We start from the raw sequence: 17,354 nt of genomic DNA, 5'->3' as shown, positions 1-17,354 counted from the left end.
CACATAATACCTGTAGACACAGAGAAGTCCAGTCTTCCATGCTTCTCTGAGCAGGCTCTTCTGTGACCCAGATCTCTAAGTGCTCTCAGCGCCCCCTGCTGGTCCTGTGTTCCCCCAGGGTTGTTTTTGTCTGAGCTCACAGTAGCATTCACTCACTGTGTTGTGTCTCTTGCACAGTAATAGAGGGCTGTGTCTTCAGACCTCAGATTGTTCATTTCCAGGTGCAGAGTGTTCTTGGCATTTCTCTGGAAACTGTGAACCTGCCCTTCACAGCGTCAGTATAGACAGTGGCACCACCATTTGGATGAATGTACGCGATCCACTTCAGCCCCTTCCCTGGAGCCTGGCGGACCCAAGACATCCAGTAGTTACTGAAGGTGAATCCAGAGGCTGCACAGGAGAGTTTCAGGGACTTTCCCAGCTGCACTAAGCCTCCACCAGACTCCAGCAATTGTATGTCACACTGTCCACCTGTAAACACAAAGAATTCTGGTTAGAAAACTGACACAGAATACATTTTTTTCTCTTTCTCATGTCCACACAACACACAGCATATCATATTTATGAATTACCTTTAAAAATAAGGAAAAAGGAAACCAATATGAGCCCTAAATCCATGGTGAGTATCCTGTGTTCAATGCTGAACCCTGACTGGGAATCCTTGGGTACACAGGGCTGGTCTCCTCTGCCAAAGCTGAAGGGTTAGGTCAGCGCTGGTTTTTATGGGCACCAAAGAAGACTTATTTGCATGTTTTTTTGACATAACAGGCTCTGTAGTTGGATCTGGGCAGAAGGCAGTACATAGAGCAATTATAAGACATTAAACTCACTGATGACAGTTATGGAAATTGAAGCATTAATATAGGTCTTTGTATATATTTTCATTGTTAGGGATTCACCATATGCATGGAAAATGTTATGTTTCCACACTGTCATGTCTCTTTAGGATCAATGTGAAATAGAAAAGTTCCACACACATCTGAGTTTCTAGATATTAGCTCTGTCTGTCCCTTTGTCTCCTGGACATAGCTTCTTCCTGAGGGGGATTATGGTTAGAATCACACCTGCCTCTAAGTAAAACTCCTTTACTGTGATAGGAACATGAATTCTCCAGCCAGAAAAGAGGGCTGACACACTTTACATTGGCATAAATAGTATAAGAGACCAAACCCAAGTGGTCTGGTAATATAAAGGCTACTGTTGGTAGAAATTTTTCCCCTTTTTTTCAAAGAGATCCCTTAGCCTACAAAATGTTTCCCTCAAGCCCCAAACCTATACCAATTATAATCAACCCCTAAATGATGTCACTAACCCTGGAGACAAACTTTGTTGGGAGAGGGGATGTCATCTTCTAGAATTACTTCTAGCAGTCATGTAGTTGATGTACTTTTTATGGGATCCTGTGAAAGTAAAATGATGGTTAATTTCCAAGACTACTTACTATCTGGTATAATAGGAAATAGTCTCTTAGTACTTGGTAGGGTTTTCTGAAGTTCCTATTTGGAGTTTTGGGCCGAACGTTGTAAAAAAGTACACCATTTTAGCTAACCAAGTTGGAATCATCTTGAGTAGCTGATACCTAAAACAGATCTTAATTATAGCGCTATAGCATTATGATGTCATCTCAACCAGGTGGAGTTTTTGTGGGGCCCCATCTTCTTCCTGGAAACTTCAAAGATAACTGCAGTAAAATTCATTGTTCATTGTGGAAAACTTAAACAATCCTTACATAGATATATACAGACATGTATATTCAATGAAATGTACTATAAAGACAAAAATAGGTATGAAGAAAGGTAAATTTTTTTTATGAATTTACTTGGATTTAGAGAAGGACAGAGCCATTGTCCAACTCCAAAGCCAGAATGTATATGGTTTGATCACCTGTCCTAACAAGTCATATTACTGTTTCTTGATGATCCTTATTGGATAGTTTTTTTCCTTCTGTTAGCATCCAAACATCCAGAGTCTCTTGAATTTTTGAAGATGTGCATTTTCCTGTAAAGACAAGAGCAAAACTCTGCCCCATACCTTATAAGGTTTCTTACCACCTGTATTGTTGTCACCACTGTGGATGAGCTGTCACTTCTCTGTCTCAAGAGTTTTCTATTTTTCAGACTGAATATTTATTAATTTTGACGCTATCTATAGTTTTTCTTCTCCTGTGTAAACAAGAGCAAAATCCCATCCCCAACATAGCACATCTCCTGGCTTCCATTGTGAAGTCAACACGTCCATGAAATAAACTGACTGATTTAATTCAGAAGACTTTTCTAATATTCAACATCTCTCTGCTTCTGTTGTCCCTTTCTCATTAATGTTAAGAAAATTAGAGATTAATAAAGCATCATACAATCTATTCCTGGGGGGAGTATTTTTTATCACTTTCTGTTTATTTAACATATCCTTTAGAGTTCAATTTAGTCGTTCTACAATTGCCTGACCTGTAGGATTATGTGGTATACCTGTAATAGGGTTTATATTATAATAAGCAAAAAACAGTTTCATTTTCTTAAAGACATATTCTGGACCATTTTCTGTCTTTATTTGTGTAGGTATACCCATAATGTCCATAACTTGTAATAAAGGTGTGATTACTGAATCAAACTTTTCTGAGCTCAAAATAGTTGCCCACTGAAAACCTCAGTAAGTGTCAATGGTGTGGTATAAATATTTTAATTTTTCAAATTCTGAAAAGTGGAAAACATCCATCTGCCATATTTTATTCCTTTAGGTACCCTTTGAGTTAGTCACTGCAGAAAGAGGTCTTTAGTTATAAAAAGAGCAAGTAGGACATCTCTCTATAATCCTCTTAGTTTGTTGCCATGTAATAGAAAACTCTTTAAACATTTGCTATTGGAATGATGTTTCTTATGGAATTCTGAGGCCTTCAACGTGCTTCTAATTAATAATTGATCAATTTCTTCATTACCTTGTGCTAAAAGACCTGGAATACCTCTATGGGATTGGATTGTGTTATGCATATGAGAAAAGCCTATTCCTGATTATATCTTGTAACTGTGTGTAACATGATGGGCCTGCTTGTCAGGAGTAACTGTCCTACCCAGTCCCCATAGATGGTAAATTCCAAAGAAAATCACACAGAGGTCTCCCTAAGTTATAAACTGATTGGCCCTTTAGCTTAGGCATCTTATTAACTCTTATACCTTGTATTAACCCATTGTTTTTATTTGTGTTAGCCACATGGCTCAGTACCTTTTTCAGTGGAGTAGGTCACATCTTGCTTCTTTGGTGTCTGGACAGGACTGCAGGAAGAGCTTCCTCCTTCCCAGAATACTCCTGTACTCATTGCCTTGCCTCTATTTCCTGTCTGGTTGTTCTGCCTATACTTCCTGCCTGGATACTGGCCAAACAGCGTTTATTTAAATTATGATTGACAGAATACAGACAATTCTCCTGCACCACTTCCCCCTCTTTTAGTTAAACTAAGGAAAATATCCATAATCCATTTTTTGGAGGGAATGTGGGCATAGTATTCCAGGATACTTCCAGATGTTTGGGAGTACTGATAATCTTATGGGGACCTAAAGAAAATTTAGAATTATGATCAAGTCCTGACTGGAGTATCCTATGAGGCTTGATCATCTCAGGCAGCATCTTGAATCTGTTCTGGATGTAGAATTCAGACATTTGGGCCATCAGACCATCTGTTTCTACTGGAGATTTATCAGGTGCTCTGCCTTGATAAAACTTGATTTTTCTTAACTCAGAATTAATCCACAGCCTCTCATTTCCTGTGGAAACAAAAGCAAAATCTCTTCTCCAAAGTAACATACCATCTGACTTAATTTTGAATTCAAGGTATTTTCAAAATACCTATCTTGGATTGGCTCAACATTTATAAGCAAATATCTTTTATAACCTGTTGCTCCTTCCTCAGCATTTAGGCAAATCAAGGAGAGCATAATAACATACAGTATCCAGATTATCTGTGTGTTTTCTATCTTTATGTGACTTTTTCTTTATTTTTTTTATTAAAAATTTCTGCCTCCTCCCGCCTGCCCCAACTCTCTATCTCCACTCCCCTCCCTCTCCCTCTTCAGTCCAAAGAGCAGTCAGGGTTCCCTGCCCTGTGGGCAGTCCAAGGTCCTCCCCCCCTCCATCCAGGTCTAGGAAAGTGAGCATCTAAACACGCTAGGCTCCCACAAAGCCAGTGCATGTAGTAGGATCAAAACCCAGTGCCATTGTCCTTGGCTTCTCAGCACACCTCATTGACCACCATGTTCAGAGAGTCCGGTTTTTATCCCATGCTTTTTCAGTCCCAGTCCAGCTGGCCTTGGTGAGCTCCCAAACGATCATCCTACCATCTCAGTGGGTGAGTGCACCCCTTAAGGTCCTTACTTCCTTGATCATGTTCTCCCTCCTTCTGCTCCGTGTTTGGACCTTGGGAGCTCAGTCCATTGCTCCAGTGTGGGTCTCTGTCTCTATCTCCATCCATTGCCAGATGAAGGTTCTATGGTGATATGCAAGATATTCATTAATATGACTATAAGATGGGGCCATTTCAGGCTCTCTCTCCTCAGCTGACCAAAGACCCAGTTGGGGACATCTCGCTGGAACCCTGGGAACCCCTCTAGAGTCAAGACTCTTGCAAACCTTAAAATTGCTCCCTTGATTAAGATATGTACTTCCTGCTCCCATATCCACCCTTCCTTTATCCCAACCATCCCATTCCCTCAAACTCTCCCCATCCTCCCCTTCTCACTGTTTTCTCCCCATCTCCCCTTTCACCCATCCCACCCCACTTCCCAGTTCCCAATTTTTGCCTGGCAATCTTGTCTACTTCCAATATCCAGGAGGATAACTATATGTTTTTCTTTGGGTTTACCTTCTTATTTAGCTTCTCTAGGATCACGAATTATAGGCTCAATGTCTTTTTTTTTTTTTGGTTTTTCGAGACAGAGTTTCTCTGTGGTTTTGGAGCCTGTCCTGGAACTAGCTCTTGTAGACCAGGCTAGTCTCGAACTCACAGAGATCCGCCTGCCTCTGCCTCCCAAGTGCTGGGATTAAAGGCGTGCGCCACCACCGCTCGGCTTCAATGTCCTTTATTTATGGTTAGAAACCAATTATGAGTGAGAACATCCCATGTTCATCTTTTCAGGTCTGGGTTACCTCACTCAAAATAGTGTTTTCTATTTCCATCCATTTGAATGCAAAATTCAAGAAGTCATTGTTTTTTACCACTGAGAAGTACTCTAAAATGTATATATTCCACACTTTCTTCATCCATTCTTCCATTGAAGGGCATCTAGGTTTTTTCCAGGTTCTGTCTATTACAAATGATGCTTATATGAACATATCATCCATTCTTCCATTGAAGGGCATCTAGGTTTTTTCCAGGTTCTGTCTATTACAAATAATGCTGATATGAACATAGTTGAACAAATACTTTTGTAGTATGATAGGGCATCTCTTGGGTATATTCCCAAGTGTGGTATTGCTGGGTCCAAGGGTAGGTTGATTCTGAATTTCCTGAGAAACCGCCACACTGATTTGCAAAGTGGTTGCACAAGTTTGCATTCCCACCAGCAATGGATGAATGTACCCCTTACTCCGTATCCTCTCCAGCAAAGTCTATCATTGGTGTTTTTGATTTTAGTCATTCTGACAGGTGTAAGATGGTATCTCAAAGTTGTTTTGATTTGCATTTCCCTGATTGCTAAGGAGGTTGAGCATGACCTTAAGTGTCTTTTGGCCATTTGAAATTATTCTGTTGAGAATTTTCTGTTCAGTTCAGTGCCCCAATTTTTAATTGGGTTAATTAGCATTTTAAAGTCTAGTTTCTTGAGTTCTTTATGTATTTTGGAGATCAGACCTTTGTCTGTTGAGGGGTTGGTGAAGATCTCCCAGTCAGTGGGTTGCCTTTTTTGTAGTAATGACAGTGTCCTTTGCTTTACAAAAGCTTCTCAGTTTTAGGAGGTCCCATTTATTCAATGTTTCCCTTAATGTCTGTGCTGCTGGGGTTATATGTAGAAAGTGGTCTCCTGTGCCTATTTGTTTTAGAGTATTTCCCACTTTCTCTTCTATTAGGTTCAGTGTGTTCAGACTGGTATTGAGGTCATTAATACATTTGGACTTGAGTTCTGTGCATGGTGATTGATGTGGATCTATTTTTGTTCTTCTACAGGTCGACATCCAGTTATGCCAGCACCATTTGTTGAAGATGCTCTCTTTTTTCCATTGTATACTTTTAGCTCATTTATTGAAAATAGTGTTCATAGGTTTGGGAGTTAAAATCTGGGTCTTCTATCCAATTCCATTGCTCAACTTCTCTGTTTTTATACCAATACCAAGCAGTTTTCAATACTGTAGCTCTGAAATAGAGTTTGAAGTCAGGGATGGTAATGCCTCCAGACATTCCTTTATTGTACAAGATTGTTTTGGCTATTTTGGCTTTTTGTTTTTCCATATAAAGTTGATTATTGTCCTCTCAAGGTCTGTAAATAATTTTGTTGGGATTTTAATGGGGATTGCATTGAATATATAGATTGCTTTTGGTAGCATTGCCATTTTTCTATGTTGATCCTCTCAATCCAAGAGCAAGGGAGATCCTTCCATTTTCTGGTGTCCTCTTCAATTTCTTTCTTCAATGTCTTAAAGTTCTTGTCAAACACATCTTTCACTTCCTTGGTCAGAGCTACTCCAAGATATTTTATGATATTTGTGGCTACCATGAATGGTGATGCTTCTCTGACTTCCTTCTCTGGATCCTCATCCTTAGTGTATAGGAGGGCAACTAATGTTTTGGAGTTGATCTTGTATCCTGCCACATTACTAAAGATATTTATCAGCTGTAGGAGTTCTTTGGTAGAGTTTTTGGGGTTGCTTATGTATACTATCATATCATCTGCAAATAACAAAAGTTTAACTTCTTCCTTTTCAATTCAAATCCCCATGATCCCCTTTTGTTGTCTTATTGCTATTGCTAGAACTTCAAGCACTATATTGAAGAGGTATGGAGAGAGTGGACAGCCTTGTCGTGTTCCTGATTTTTGTGGGATGGTTTTGAGTTTCTCTCCATTTAATTTGATGTTAGCTGTCGGCTTGCTGTAAATAGCTGTTATTATATATAGGTATGGCCCTTTTATCCCTAATCTCTCCAAGACCTTTATCAAAAAGGGATGTTGAATTTTGTTAAATGCTTTTTCAGCATCTAATGAAATGATCATATGGTTTTTTCTTTCAGTTTATTTATATGATGGATTACATTGATTCATTTGCATATGTTGAACCAGCCCTGCATCCCTGGGATGAAGCCTACTTGATCATAATGGATAATTTTTTTAATAAGTTCTTGGATTCGGTTTGCCAGTATTTTATTGAGAATTTTTGCATCGATGTTCATGAGTGAGATTGGCCTGTAATTTTCTTTCTTGGTTGGGTCTTTGTGTGGTTTTGGTATTAGGGTAACTGTTGCTTCATAAAAAGAATATGGCAATGACTCTTCTGTTTCTATATTGTAAATACATTAAGGAGTATAGGTATTAGCTCTTCTTGGAAGTTCTTGGATAATTCTGCTTTGAAACCATCTGTTCCTGTGCTTTTTGGAAGGGATCTTTTTAATAACAGTTTCTATTTGCCTGCAAAATTCAGGAAGTCATCGTTTTTTACTGCTGAGTAATACTCTAATATGTATATATTCCATACTTTCTTCATCCATTCTTCCATTGAGGGGCGTCTAAGTTGTTTTCAGGTTCTGGCTATTACAAACAATGCTGCTATGAACATAGTTGAGCATATACTTTTGTTGTATGATAGGGCATTTCTTGGGTATATTCCCAAGAGTGGTATTGCTGGGTCCAGGGGTAGGTGGATCCCGAAATTCCTGAGAAACAGCCATACTGTTTTCCAAAGTGGTTGCACAAGTTTGCATTCCCACCAGCAATGGATGAGTGTACCCCTTTCTCCACAACCTCTCCAGCAAAGGCTATCATTGGTGTTTTTTATTTTAGCCATTCTGACAGGTGTAAGATGGTATCTTAAAGTTGTCTTGATTTGCATTTCCCTGATCGCCAAGGACGTTGATCATGTCCTATAACAGTTTCTAATTCTTTGCTACTAACAGGTCTATTTAGATTGTTTACCTGGTCTTGGTTTAACATTGGTATGGGGTACTTATCTAAAAAAATGTCCATTTCTTTTGCATTTTCCAGTTTTGTGGCATACAGGCTTTTGTAGTAAGATTTAATGATTCTCTGAATTTCCTCTATGACTGTGGTTATGTCCCCCTTTTCATTTTGATCTTATCAATTCACGTGTTCTCTCTCTGTCGTTTGATTAGTTTGTATAGGGGTTTGTCGATCTTGTTGATTTTCTCCAAGAACCAACTTTTTGTGTCATTGATTCTTTGGATAGTTTTCTGTGTTTCTATTTTGTTGATTTCAGCCCTCAGTTTGATTATTTCAAGTCTTCTACTCCTCCTTTGTGAGTCTGCTTCTTTTTTCTCTAGAGCTTTCAGGTGTGCTGTTAAATCTCTAATGTGTGCTTTCTCCATTTTCTTTAAGTGGGCACTTAATGCTATGAACTTTCCTCTTAGCACTGCTTTCATAGTGTCCCATAGGTCTCAGTATGTTGTCTCTTTTATTTTCATTAAATTCAAGGAAGACCTTAATTTCTTTCTTTATTTCTTCCTTGACACAGGGGTGTTTCAGTAGTTGACTGTTCAGTTTCCATGAGTTTGTCGACTTTCTCGGGGTAGCATTGTTGTTGAATTCTAACTTTAATCTGTGGTGATCCGATAAGACACAGGTGGTGACTAATATTTTTTTTTGTATCTGTGGAGATTTGTTTTGTTACAAGTATGTGGTCAATTTTCAAGAAGATTCCATGAGCTGCAGAGAAGAAGGTATATTACTTCGTATTGGGGTGTAATGTTCTATAGATATCTGTTAAGTCCATTTGCTTCATTACCTCCATTAATTCTCTTATTTCAATATTAGGTTTCTGTCTGATTGACCTGTCCATTGGTGAGAGAGGTGTGTTGAAGTCTCCTACTATTAGTATGTGTGGTTTTATGTCTGCCTTGAATTCTAGTAATGTTTTTTTTACATAAGTGGGTGCTTTTATATTAGGGGCATATATATTCAGGATTGAGACTTCATCCTGATGAATTGTTCCTGTTATGAGTATAAAATGACCATCTTGATCTCTTCTGATTGATTTTAGTTTGAAATCATCTTTGTTAGAAATTAGTATGGCCAAACCTGCTTATTTCTTAGGTCCATTTGCTTGAAAAACATTTTCCCAACCCTTTACTCTGAGTAGCTGTCTGTCTTTGTGATTGACATGTGTTTCTTGTAAACAGCAGAATGTTGGATCCTGTTTTCGTATCTAATCTCTTAGCCTGTGTTTTTTTTATAGGTGAATTGAGTCCCTTGATATTAAGTGATATTAATGAGCAGTGCTTGTTGACTCCAGTTATTGTTTTTTTTTTTTTTTTTTTGTAGTAGCGTTTGTGTGTTTCCCTTGAAGAGTTGCTAGATGTCTGAGTTATTGTAGGCTGTGTCAGCTATGTTGGGTTCCTTGGGTTGTGATTTTCCTTCTATTACTTTCTGTATGGGTGGATTTGTGGCTATGTATTGTTTAAATTTGTTCTTATCCTGGAATATTTTGTTTTCTCCATTGATAGTGAATGACAGCTTGGCTGAGCTTGCATCCATGGTCTCTTAGTTTATGCAGTACCTCTATCCAGGATCTTCTGGCTTTCATGGTTTCCATAGAGAAGTCCAGTGTAAATATGATGGGTTTACCTTTACAAGTTACTTGACCTTTTCCTTTGCAGCTCTTAATATTCTTTCTTTAATCTGTATGTTTTGTGCTTTGATTATTATATGGCGAGGAGATTTTTTTTTTTGATCCAGTCTATTCGGTGTTCTGTATGCTTCTTGAACCTTCAAAGGAATATCTTTCTTTAGGTTGGGAAAGTTTTCTTCTATAATTTCATTAAATATATTTTCTGGACCATTGAGCTGTACTTCTCCTTCTTCTACCCCTATTATCCTTAGGTATGGTCTTTTTATTGTGTCCCAGATTTCCTGAATGTTTTGTGATGAGATTTTGTTTGATTTTTCTGTTTTCTTTGATCAGTACGTGTATTTTCTCTGGTGTCTTCAGAATCTTAGATTCTTTCTTCTATGTCTTGTATTCTATTGGCTATGCTTACTTCTGTAGTCTCTGTTCATTGACCTAGATTTTCCATATCCAGCCAGCCCTCAGTTTGTGTTTTCTTCCTTGCCCCCATTTCAGTTTTCAATTCTTGAACTGTTTCCATTACCTGTTTGATTTTTTTTCTTGGTTTCCCAGGGTATCCTTTACTTATTTATTCATTTATTCAAACTTTTTGTTATGCTTCTCATCCATTTCTATAAGGGAGTTTTTTACATGCTGTTTAAGGGACTCTATATCTTTCATAATGTCAATTTTTTTCCGCCTTTTGTTGTAAGATCACTGGGTTCTGGTGTTTTCATGTTGTTTTTCAGATTAATGTAGAAATTCTCGCCTTGGCGCCTGCCCATCTCTTCCTTCAAATGCTATCCTATGGATCTTATGGAACAGGATCAGGTTCCCTTGCTGGCCTGGGACCTCACTGACACAGGGCCTAACTTGCTGAAGGCAGGCTATTGAAGGAAAGGAATTCCCACCTGCATCATTGCCCTCAGTACTCTGTCCCAGCACCCAAATCTGCTGAGCTGGTGAATCTTGTGACCCTGTGGAAGGGAGGAAGAAGGGAGGAGGTTCCTGGGTGCAAGCTGGGATGGGTTAGGCAGAGAGAGGCTGTAGCAGAGGGGAACAGCCCCTGCCGAATTACCAGGGAGTTAAGGGCATGTGGCCTTATTTTAAAGTGTATTTCTTTTATTTTTAATTTTTGGCTTTTTGAGACAGGGTTTCTTCATATCTTTGTCCTGGAAATCCCTCTGAAGACCAGGCTGTCCTTGAACTCAGATATCTGCAAGTCTCTACCTCTCCAGTGCTGGTATTAATGTTGTGTGCTACCACACTGTGAACTCACAGAGCTCTCTCTGCCTCTGCCTTGCAGGCATAGAGATTAAAGGTGTGTACCACCACACCCAACTACTGTCTTTCTTTCTTCTTTTAGGGACTTGAACCTTTTTCTTTTCTCTCCCAAGACTCCATATATTTTTAAACACACTGTAAGCTATTTAGAGGTTTTCTATCTCTTTGAATCTGTCTTTACTGTATAATGCTATTTTTCTGACCACATGAGTCTTTAATTTGCTAAGTAATATGGAGAGGATTAAGGCTGTAGTTTTGATGGCTAGATCCTGATCATTCCTTAATTTTCTGAGATTCCAGCCTCATGGCATATGTACTGGCTGTAGCCATGTTTAATGCCACAACTCTATGGCATTTTAAGATCCTTGCCAGCAAGAAAACTGCAGCTGTGTGCTCAAAAACCATAGTCAAAGGCTCTGTAGCTGGACCTTCTGTCTGAAGGAGTCAGAGTAAGCACTAGCAGTATGGACCAGAAATCCAGCATTTTAAAATGGTGTGGCTTTTTCCTGCTATGGCTGAAAACCAAAAAGCATGCAGTGAGCTTTTCTTCAAAATCATTTATGTATTTTGTGGCAGGACCTCTTAAAACAGCTGCAAGGTTTTACAGGTAAATTTGAGACAGGAAACCTCTCTTCAATGAGAGTGCTTGCCTCTAGAAAGCAGAGCCCACTCGAGAAAGTGCTGCTATCAATAAGCCATGCTTGACTCTATTATTTTATATCTGGAATTACCTCCCAAGCTCTCTCAGGCTTTATGTGGATGTAGTTGTCCACATGTTGAGCATCATTCTGTTGTCTGAGATTTTATGTCCTACCAAGTTCCTGCAGTTTTTAAGTCCCAAAGGAATTTAAACAAAGATCTACATTAACTATAAACTGATTGATCTCGTATCTCAGACATCTTATTAACTCTTATAACATATATTAATCCATTATTCATTTCATTTCTATGTTAGCCACATCATTTGGTCGCTTATTTGTCAAGGCAGTCACATCTTGCTTCTTCTGTGGCTGGGTCATGACTGCAGACTAGGACTTCCTTCTTCCCAGAATTCTCCTTTCTCATTGACCCACCTCTATTTCCTGATGGTTGTCCTGTCTATACTTCCTGCCTGGTTACTGGCCAGTAAGTGTGTATTTAAAATATAATTGACAGGATAGAGACCATTGTCCCACAGCAGCATCTGATATTCAGATCAAGGATCAATGACTCAGATATTTCTGCAGAAACCACAAAACTTATTTGCAAGTGAATCTGTGTAAGTAAGAAGTCTATGAAGGAAGCAATGGAGAGAGAAATATATCTACATGATGAAATTAAAATCCTGTAAACTTTTAAAATGTTTTTAATTACCTTGGTAGAGGTAGGGTATTTTATTTTAGCCAAAACCAATTTGATTACTCACTAGAAATCTGAGAAGATCAGAATAGATTCCAAGATCTATAAACCACATTTTGACTTGACAGCATTCTCAGAAAGGACATGAGGCTCAGTGACACCTTTAGTAGTAGTTAGCTAGAAATATCCTACAGGCTCCTGAACCTCAGCTGCTGTCTCTAGCTACATTACTTCCATGGTCTGAGTACCAGACCATAGCCAGGATCAATGATGAAATTGATGTTCATGTTTTATGTGAGGTGATGGAGGGGTGGAGGAAATCAAGGTTAAATACCAGGATATTCCTACATGATCTGTTGGCTCTTACTGAAACCCTAATTTCTGTTCTAACTGGAGAATTAACAGGAAATCAGTTGTGAATCTAGGGAGCCCACTCCCAATGATCCCTGAGTGTCTTCATGATTGATCCTGGTGCACACAGCACAGCTAGGTCTGCCTATGTGATGTTATCTATCTTGTTCAGATGAGATTGCAAATTATATAGAAAAATAAATATTACAGTAGAAAACAGGACTTCAAAAATATTCAGATTTATTAAACATTAGTACAGACTAAATTCTAGACTAGTGCAAGGAGAAACATGACTTTGATGCACATAGCAAGCCAAGAAACAGAGAAGACATCCCTTCATGGGCTCATGCAACTGCTTTTGATTCTATACTCTGAAATGATTTTTGCTAGTGCTGGGGAGTTCCTGTTGGCTCTTAGTACCACTTGCTCATCTCAAGGTCTCTGTAGGAAGGTTTTGTACAGGTTCACACAAGAGTTCCATCACTGTGTCTCTGGTAGAGTAATATATGGCTGTGCCCTCTGTTTACAGACTGTTCAGATTTAAGGAAACTTGGCACTAGGAGGTGTCCCTGCTGATGGTGACTTAGGATTTGAGAACAGAATTATAATCAGTGTTTTCATTATACCATATTATTTCCATTAACTCCAGACACTATCTTGAAGTCTGATGGACCCAGTGCACATGACAGCTGGTTAATGAGAACACAGGGACAGTGCAGGTGAGAGACAGGGTCTGGGTCTGTTATGGATGAACCATGTCAGGTTCTGCCTCCTTTACCTGGACCTGGGACAGTACACCTGGGGACAAGCAACATCATCATCAGTCATACATTCCATGCATGGTGTACCTGGGTCTCTCTCCTAAAACCTTGAAACACTTCCAGGTTGGAAAGATCATGAGGCAGAGGAGCAGCACCAGGACAGTCATGCTCTGCTAGAGGTTCCAGTGAGAGGAGATGGGGCTTCTCATATTGAACAATAAATACTGTTGTTGAAACTTAAAATTACCATTTGAATCAAGGTCTCATATAAACTACACAATAACTAGACCATTGAGCTAAATCACAGAATTGGATGAGAACTTTTTAAAAAATACACTGTTTTAATTAGGGTCTTTTACTTCTGTGTGGGTAGTGTAGTGCTCATGGAGACAAACAGATGGCACAGAGTCCTCTAGACTCACATGTGGTTCTGAGCTTCCTGTGTCATATAAGGTTTCAATATTCTTTGGCTTCTTCAGGAACTGATGCAGGTCAAAAGAAAGGATCACTTTAGCTCAGTGTGATGATCTCCATTTTGTTCAGGTAAAAGCACATCCTGTATTTCAAAGGAACTATAATGGGGCTGTGAAAAATCAAGATTTTGACACACAAGAACCCTTCATTTGGTTCTAAACACAGAACTCAGAATCCATAACGAAAAAAAAAAAAAAAAAAAGAAAAGAAAAGAAAAAAATGTGTGTGGCAACCAACCAGGTATACCATATAGGGAATGTGGAGACTGACTGAACAATTACTGGGGCTCACTGGAAAAATCAGATAATCCAGTCATTGAGATCCAGGTTCTCGGATAGAATTTGTCTCAAAAAAGTGGTGCAGCTTTTTAGAGAAATGCTTCATATGTAAACACAAACACACATACAAAGAGTAGTAAGAGAGAAAGAGGGAGAGTGAGAAAGACTGAGACAGATTTAGGTAGACAGAGAGATAAAAGGAAACAGGGAGAAACACTGTAAGAAATAAACACACGCAACACAACAGGATTCAGAAATTTGAATAAACATTTGGACATGCAAGGATTATTACACACTATACCTGTAGAGGAAATCCCTAAGTGTGTAGACACAGAGAAGTCCAGTCTTCCATGTTTCTCTGAGCAGGCTCTTCTGTGACCTGGATTTCTAAGTGCTTTCAGCGCCCCCTGTTGGTCGTGTGTTCCCCACAGGGAGGTTTGTGTCTGAGCTCACAGTAGCATTCACTCACTGTGTCTCTTGCACAGTAATACATGGCTGTGTCCTCAGACCTCAGACTGCTCATTTCCAGATGCAGAGTGTTCTTGGTGTTGTCTCTGGAGATTGTGAACCGGCCCTTCACAGCGTCGGGATAGTAGGTGCTACCACCACCAGTACTAATGTATGCAACCCACTCCAGCCCCTTCCCTGGAGCCTGGCGGACCCAAGTCATCCAGTAGTTACTGAAAGTGAATCCAGAGGCTGCACAGGAGAGTTTCAGAGACTTTCCAGGCTGCACTAAGCCTCCACCAGACTCCAGCAACTGCACCTCACATTGAACACCTGTAAACACAAAGAATTATGGTTAGAAAACTGACACAAAAAACACTTTTTTCCTCTTTCTCATGTTCACGCAACACAGAGCATCTCATCTTTATTAATTACCTGTTAAAATAAGGACAGAGAAAACCAGTATAAGCCCTAAGTCCATGGTGAGTGGCCTGTGTTCAGCACTGAACCCTGAATGGGAGGATTTGGGAATCCAGGGCTTGTCTCCTGTGCCAGAGCTGCAGGATCAGGGCAGGGCTAGTTTTTATGGGCACAAAGAAGTTTTATTTGCATATCTTCCTGCCATAGCAGACTCTGTAATTGGATCTGGCAGAAGGCAGGACCCAGACCAAATATAAGACATCATATACACAGGTGAGAGTTATAGAAAATGAAGCATTAATGTAGCTCTCTGTAAACATTTTCCTAGTTAGAGTTTCACTACACTGTATTTAGTTCACTTTTCACCATATGCATGGAAAATGTTGTTTCCACATTGTCATGTCTCTTTAGGATCAATGTGAAATTTAAAAACTCCACACACAGCTGTGTGTTTAGATATTAGCTCTGTCTGTCCCTCTGTCTCTGCTGTAAATGGATTCTTCCTGAGGTGAATTCTGATAGGATCACTTGAAACTTTTCTGAATTTTAATCTGTTCTGAGAGGTGCTGTCATATGCCACAAGGAATTTTGCAAATGATACATTCTTTATTCTGTCTGTTTTCCTGTCATTGGTTGCTATGGATACATATTTGTATTTACAGCACTTAGTCGTTTGCGTCCTGAAGTTCTCCCTATGTTCACTTTGTATCCCCTAATATGCCTTTCCCACCTCAATATCAGGCAACACATTGCTGGCTTCATGTTGTCTTAGGTCACTTTTATTTCTCCAAATTTATATTTTTATCATAATGGGAACATTTAATAAGTGTTTATAACAGAACACAAAAGTTTTGTATTTTCAGAAGGCTTTGTTTTTATTTTCCTAAATTCTCATGCTTTGCTTTCTAACCACTCAGTCCATTTTGCTCACTACACCCAACTTTTCCTTTGAAAACCCCTGTATTACCCTTGCTTCACTGTAGTACCTTGTCCTATCTCAAGATTTTTTTATTCCAAATAGGGCCAAGTCAGCCAAAACCCTGGTACAGATGGGGCCAAAAATTCTTTGGTTGTACTTCTTATTGAGGAGCAGTTGGAAATATATTTTTCAAGACAAGGTATATAGTCATTTTTTTAGGTTATGGTCACTGGTATATTTCCTATGTTGTAGTCCTTGGGTTTACATACATGCAGATATAGCCATCACTAACTGTTGTTAAGTAAGTATAAGGTTGTTAGGGATCCATGTTTGGAAGATGTGGGAGGAGTTGGGTAAAAAACCTCGCACATAGGTATCCTAAACAGAAAGAGTAAAGAAAATTAGTAAAAAACTGTATATCTGAGGCTTAAAAAATTCAGAAAGCAAATGATTATGGAATATTGGTAAATATCAATTAACTTGGTAGGCAACTTTATCTGGGACCATCTTCCATCCAGCTAAGAATGGGTGGGGTCCTTCAATTATGTATGAAAAATCTATTTGTAGATAATTATATACATGATTTGTAAAATATCTTTTCATATTTAGTTAGCTATTATTTTACTCTAAGGTGACAATATCTCATCATCAATCAAAATCAGGGGAAAACATATCATTCCTGCCCTACCATTTCAGGGCTCATGCTGCAGGAACAGTTATTCTGGTATTAGATTATACATATATGTCTTCTAGCTATTTCCTTTTCTTTAAAATTATATATAATGAATCAGAGGACATAGTGAAGGGAAGAGAAATTCAAGGTCACCTGTATACACAATTGTTACTTCTTTTCTACTCCAGAGGAGACATTTTGCCTGTACCTATTTGTTTAATAATTTATTTACTTAATGTGAACATGTGAAGTCTTTTAATTCATATTGGTAGGCTCTCCATAAAAATTTCTGGATATTCTTGGTCAAAAGTGAAAACCTTGAATTAGAATAGAGGTATTGGTTCTGATATATTTTACGTCCAACAAACTCATTAAAATTTTATCCTATTCATCCATTTCAGGAGCAGCCATGTAAGCTGATCCTCACACTGACCCTGGAAAATATGGCAATGACACCTTTGAGTTCAACGTAGTGTGGAGTTAATCAATTCATGGTTATGTGTTCTTCTGTCAGGATTCTAAGAATGTAGTCAATGTGGTCTCCAAAGCTTCATCACACGCTACTGCTGTCACTGCATGATTTTCAGGAGAAGCCTCACCCTCAGGTGAAAAGATTCTTGTTTCCTTTTTAAACCTGTTCCAAGTCTATGATGCATTAA

At 38.9% G+C, this 17,354-nt stretch overlaps 1 gene segment (V, D, J or C); it reads right to left on the bottom strand.

The window, feature by feature from the left end:
* Positions 1-211: 211 nt before the first annotated feature.
* Positions 212-15,164, bottom strand: LOC130882914 (Ig heavy chain V region 5-84-like). The segment is given in 3 exon segments: positions 212-471; positions 14,690-15,016; positions 15,119-15,164. Coding segments are annotated over 3 exon segments (633 nt in total).
* Positions 15,165-17,354: the final 2,190 nt, after the last annotated feature.

The sequence above is a fragment of the Chionomys nivalis genome, chromosome 10 (genome assembly GCF_950005125.1).
Source record: "Chionomys nivalis chromosome 10, mChiNiv1.1, whole genome shotgun sequence".
NCBI lineage: Eukaryota > Metazoa > Chordata > Mammalia > Rodentia > Cricetidae > Chionomys > Chionomys nivalis.
Note: the sequence above shows the minus strand (reverse complement) of the source record. Positions and strands in the feature narration are given on the sequence as shown.